This window comes from Kogia breviceps, chromosome 1, assembly GCF_026419965.1.
Source record: "Kogia breviceps isolate mKogBre1 chromosome 1, mKogBre1 haplotype 1, whole genome shotgun sequence".
NCBI classification, from domain to species: Eukaryota; Metazoa; Chordata; class Mammalia; order Artiodactyla; family Physeteridae; genus Kogia; species Kogia breviceps.
Window position 1 is genome coordinate 5,057,430 of NC_081310.1, and position 6,000 is coordinate 5,063,429.

Sequence of the window (6,000 nt, forward strand, 5' to 3'; positions counted from 1 at the left end):
CATTTCTTTCTGGAGGCTCTAGAGGAGAATCTGTTTCCTGCTCATTTGGATTATCGGTAGAATGGATTCTTTTGAGTTGCAGGACCAGGGCCCAGGTTCTAGTTTTTTAACTGGTTGTAAGCTGAGAGCTTTCTCAGCTTCTAGAGGCTGCCACATTCCGTGGGTCCTAGCCTCCTGCTTCCATTTTCAGAACTAGCAGTTCGGGATTGAGTTCTCTTGTCACAGCTCTCTGACCTTTTCATCTTCAGTTATCACTGCTTTTAAAGACCCAGGTGATTAGATTGGGCCTACCTGGTTAATCTCCCCGCTTCGGGATCTTTAACCTTAATCATATCTGCAGAGACCCTTTCACCATGTAAGGCAACAAAATCATACCTTTCGGGGATTAGCCAACCACCCTGGCTACTGTAGGAATTTATGTTTCATGTGAAAAAACCAAAAACCAGAAACTGCCGTGTGAGAACCTGACTCAGGAAGAATTGAAAACTGGCCAAGCTTCCTTACTCTTGATCCTCATCAACTGTCCTTATTCTTACGTCAGGCTAGACATTGGGGTTACTAGTTCTCATTCTGATCCAAAGGTCCAGGTTAATGGAGTTGCTGTTTTAGCTTCTATCCTTCTTGGGTGGGAGGATATCAAATGCTGTAGTTTACAACTCTTTTAGGGGCTATAGTGGGAATAATAGCAAGCAAGCAATAGTGACAACAGCCTAGGTTTATGAAGTACTTACCACGTGCCAGTGTAATGCTAAGCGCTATTATTTCATTTTCTCATTCAGTCCTTTCACCAAGCCTGTGAGGTAGGTACTGTTATTATTCCATATAACAGGTGAGGAAACTATGCTTAGAAGTCGGGGAGCTTGCTCCAGGTTTGCCTGGTAAATGGTGTGGCTAGAATTCAAACGAAGATCCTTTGGGTGTTTGAGCTCATTCTCTTTACCAGTTACTATACTGTCTCCACTTTGTGACAGCACCTATTACTGCTTTTATTAAGTTCTTTTAAGTATTCCCGTGGAAAATTTGCTACTTAATTAAAATCATTGTCTTTACCAAGTGACTGTGTTTTACAGTTAATTTCATTTGTGTTCATACAGGTGAAAAACCATACAAGTGTCAAATTTGCAATCAATCTTTTAGAATTAAGAAAACTTTAACGAAACACTTGGTCATTCATTCTGATGCCCGGCCTTTCAACTGTCAGCACTGTAATGCAACATTTAAGCGGAAAGACAAGCTGAAATACCACATTGACCACGTTCATGGCATAAAGTCACCTGACGATCCTCCCAGTGCTTCTGAGGAGAAGCTTGTATCCCTGCCCGTAGAGTACTCATCCGATGATAAAATCTTTCAGACAGAAACAAAACAATATGTGGAGCAGCCCAAAGTTTACCCGTCGGAAGCCAAGACTGTGTTGCAGAGCGTGTCTGCTGAAGTGTGTGTCCCGGTGACGCTGGTCCCAGTCCAGATGCCTGACACTCCGAGCGACCTGGTGCGCCACACCACTACCCTCCCTCCACCTTCTCACGAGATCTTGTCGCCGCAGCCGCCACCCGCTGATTACCCACGAGCAGCTGACTTAGCTTTTCTGGAGAAATACACTCTTACTCCTCAGCCTGCAAATATAGTTCATCCAGTCCGACCTGAACAAATGCTAGATCCCAGAGAACAGTCTTATCTTGGAACGCTATTGGGCCTTGATAATGCCGCAGCTGTACAAAATATGTCTAACAGTGAGCATCATTCATGAGTAAATCCAAACATTCCACAGACGTTTTCTGTGGTTACGCGTTAATGGTAGCCCAGAGCTGACAGCTTTTAACTTAGTGGGGCTGCTATTTTTTCATTTTCTCTAGTTTCTCAAGTCCTCAGAACCATTTCAAATCAAGAAAAATATGTATCTCTGTTTACTGAACATATGAATATTTGGACATATTTTGAGGTATAATATTTGAAATGGACAGTTTTGTGATTTTTTTAAAGATTAGTGCTAATTTTTAATGGTTTCTCTAACTTTTCAAAACTATTAGCTGTTAACATTACGAGGGTATTTGTTTTTAGTCATCAGTGGAAATTTTTATGCTTTTTTAGTCTCATTCCTCGTTTCTCCCTTCCCCATCTTCCAAACAAGTGTTAAGGATGACGTAGCTTTTAAGAAACAATACGAGAGTATATAGAACTGATCCTTCTCCTAACTTTAACTTTCACTATTATTTCTTCCAGATTTTTAAAAACTGAAATCAGGAATTTGAATTTATAACAAAGTCTTGGATAGTTCTGTGTTCTTTTTTCATCTGGCCATAATTTCAGTTTATCACTATCCTTTGGTCTTTTGGCAAACTCAAAGCCAGAAAGCTAACTAATGCAGGATTAGCTCATTTAAGGAAATGTAGAATTGAAATAATTACCCAAATGATTGGTTTTTGCCTGTGCTTCAATTATTGTGAATAAGAAATGCAAATACAGGTCTCGGCAATTAAATTGCACAAGTTGAAAATGCGTTAAAAGCAAAATATGACAGTTTTAACTAGATATTTTTCAAGGTAGGTTCACCTTTTGCATTTTGCCGTTTATTTCAGAAACAATAATATATCACAACATATATCCTCATCTTACTATGCGAAGGGCAGTTATAACTAATTAGTGAAAATTTAATTAACAAGCTACTTTTGGTCTCATTTACCTTTGCTAACTGAAGCTCTGGGAAATAGAACCTACAGATTTCATATATGATTGTTAGAAAAGGTGCCAAACAAACATAAAATTTGTGTCTAATTGAACTTAATGTTTTTTAATTAAAGGGAACCATTATTTGTATACAGATTTAAATGTAATCTAGATCTTTATTTTTGCTTTACACATAAGCCTAATGTCTGTAATTATCCTTGATTTTTATTTTTGTATGAGACAAAAGTTGAGGACTTGGTAAAAGTAAATAGCAGTTAGAGCAAAGCCTCACTGATTAAAATTAAATGAGGAAAAAGTCAGTCAGATTGTAAAATACCTTTAAAGATGTGCACTTTCCATATTTTCAAGTCAGTTTAAACTTAAACTAGGATGTTTCCTAGTAGAGCTGCTTAAAGGGTTAGAGAATAGGCAGGGTTGATTTATTATTAGCATGTCATAGGTAAACTACTGGAAAATAGCAATTTTAAGAGTTTTCTATTTCAGTTTTGTTTACACTCCTAATTGCTTTAAGCACTTTTTTTATGTAAAGTCTGGCCCAGCCCTTGTGAAAAAAATCACAAATAAAATAATGAAGTTTTAGTGAATAAAATGTAACTACTTAATAATGTGGAAACTTGTTTGCTGAAGCACTTAAGAAATGAAGGTACTTTACAGGAATACTCACCACACTAATGGAAATAAGACAAAAGGAAAAACAAAAAGTAGAGAATTAGGGCAGTTAATCAAAGTAGCTCATATAAGTAATAAAACCAACCTGAGTTTTGCCTCATTTATCAAAGTTTAGTTATAATTATCCTAGGACCGATAGATACTAGTTATGTATTAATCTTTTATAAAGCATTCTTACTTTTGTGTGGAAATGTTATGTCTGGAGTACTTACATGATAGAACTTGACTATATGAGGTACTATTATTCTGTCTTTCAAAATGACTTTAAAAACTACATATCTTTATGATTTTTATCATAAAGACCTATAAGACTTAACTAAAAAACTTAGTATGATGAAAAGAAATCATATCTAAAAATGTACCCTGCCTTGCATATAAACCAATGTAGAAAAGTTTGGACTTATAGAAAGGCAAATGGTATATATGTGTATGTGTGTGGTATATTATATGTTTGGTAGCAGAAAAAGAGGGTGTTGCATTTTCACATTCAAAAGAATACCTTGCTTTTTGAAGGTATTGACTTTAGGGTTCTTTTAATAATAATCTCCTAATGCTTTAAATATATGATTTGATTGTAGGAATTGGTTTACAGTATAGAACTTCTCTGGAATACATCTCTTATATAAAGTGAAACATAACTATATTTAGTTATTATTGTAGATAACAAACTTGAATAGTAGTTTACTGTTTTATACAATGCTTTCACAGTTATCTCATTTAAACCTCATAACCAGCTCTGAAATAGAAATGACATACTGTGTTCCCATGTTAGAGATAAAGAATATGAGGTTAAGCCTACATCATTAATAAGTGGCAGAGCTACTAATAGGGAAAGAAATGGAGCATTAATGAATGCTTACAAGGTGCCGGGCGCTGCGTTTTCTCATGTAATCTTGAAAACAGTCTGGGTGGTAGGTAGTATAATTCTTATGAAGAAATAACCTCAGCGGGTGAACAGACAAACAAATCTGCTGCCTCTAATTTCCAAATTAGACTATATGAAATTTTACAATTGTGAAAACCTCATGGATTTGAGCAAACTGAATGTATACAAGTTTTTGAAGTTGGCACAAAAAATATGAAATGAGGCCTGCTCTTTTCAGTTAACCTTTTGTCACATTGTGATTTGGAACATTTTGAACAAATGCTCCATTAACTCTAAAACCCATTAATTCTGTAAATTTTATACTTAAAAGTTTGAATCTTGCAACTAAGTTTAGCCTCATGCAGAATTTTTTATTTTATGGGCATAATTTATTGTTTTAAATTAATTTTGTAGTTGATAGCAGTTAGCACTTAACTATGTAAATTGAATAATTTATCAAATGTAGAAATTCGCTAACCTAATCCATTTTTACTTAAATGCACCAAAGATTTTTAGTAGGTATTAAGATAGTTTAAAAGAATTTAAATTCTTTGTTGTTTGAATAAATATTTGTCCAAAGAAGCACAGTTGAAGTCCTAGGATTATGGATTTTTTTTAAAAAATCGTTTGAATACTAAGATTAAGTGTTTGTGTTTATATGTATAAAAATAAGAACAGAGGAAAATACTCTGGGCATAGTCATACTGACAAACCAGTTACAAATAAAAATACTCAGTTTTCCTCAGTTTAATTAATTGAATGTTATCTTTTAAGTGGACACTATTAAATGCTAAAAATAAGCTTGCTTTTTACACTACACTATTAATTAATTTTGCCTTAGAATTTTTTTTAAGACAAGCTGAAGAATTTTTTGTAAGAAACCCCACCTATTTTTTGCAGCCTAAAGTGCTATTTAAGATTAGGGTTTGTTCTTCAAGCCAGCAAGATTTCACCAACAACTGTGAAGGCAGTGATCTTTGCATACTTTTAAGTAAGTAACTTAGTCATCTGTTGAAGAGGAGTAGCAAAAATAGGGTTTTAAACTGGTGCTTTATTAAGTGACTTTCTTTAAAGTGATGGTAGATCGTGAAGTAGGTACATTAATAATTTTCTGTCGACCTTAAAATTGTCAAAGCATCTTTGAGGAGTGACTATAAGCTATTAGTTAAGGGCCAACGAGGATTTAAATATCATTCATTGCTTTTCACGCTGTAGTGGCAAACGACTTAAAAACACCAGTAACTGGTGTGTGTGTAAGTTTGCGTTCTCTTCCTAGCAGATCACTCTGCTGTGTCATTGGTGGAAAGTCAAACGTGGAGCATCAGCTCTTCCGACAGTGTCCTTTTACATACGCCCAGCCTTCTCTGGATTGAACGCTTTGTGCCTTTTCAGTGCGCTATACTTGGCTTTGAGTTGACTCTGCTGGCTAGATTGTTTTGGTTCATAAATGATTGTGGTTGTTTTGTTGTTCTTATGGGTCTTATGTGTGTGTTGCCTGCTGGTCAGGCAACAGGTTTTTTTAGGTTGCTTTATGTTTTTCTAGGAAGATTGGCACCAAGTACTAGTGTGATTTTTTTTTTTTTTTTTTTTTTAATCTCTACTACTGTGGCCTTTCTAGTTACTGTGAAGCCACTCCTGGGCCTGTCTCTAGATGCTCATTAGAGGAATCTGACAAAGTAAAAAGAGCAGTGTGTCTGCCTCTCCTCCTCCCATCCCCCACCTTTTCTTGTTAATAATCAGTTACCAAACCACCCAGCTCTACACTGAATGGCTTCTTT

At 35.6% G+C, this 6,000-nt stretch overlaps 1 protein-coding gene across 2 annotated transcripts in view; it reads left to right on the forward strand.

Moving 5' to 3' along the window:
• ZBTB41 (zinc finger and BTB domain containing 41) overlaps positions 1 to 3,363 on the forward strand; it is a 39,676-nt gene extending 36,313 nt beyond the window's left edge. Inside the window, exon 11 of one of the 2 annotated variants that reach the window (XM_059047957.2) lies at positions 1,095 to 3,363. In XM_059047957.2, coding sequence (XP_058903940.1) covers positions 1,095 to 1,750 — 656 coding nt within the window. In that variant the 3' untranslated portion in view covers positions 1,751 to 3,363. The remainder of the gene's footprint in view (positions 1 to 1,094) is intronic. The other variant, XM_067027494.1, reaches the window with a different exon arrangement.
• Positions 3,364 to 6,000: the final 2,637 nt, after the last annotated feature.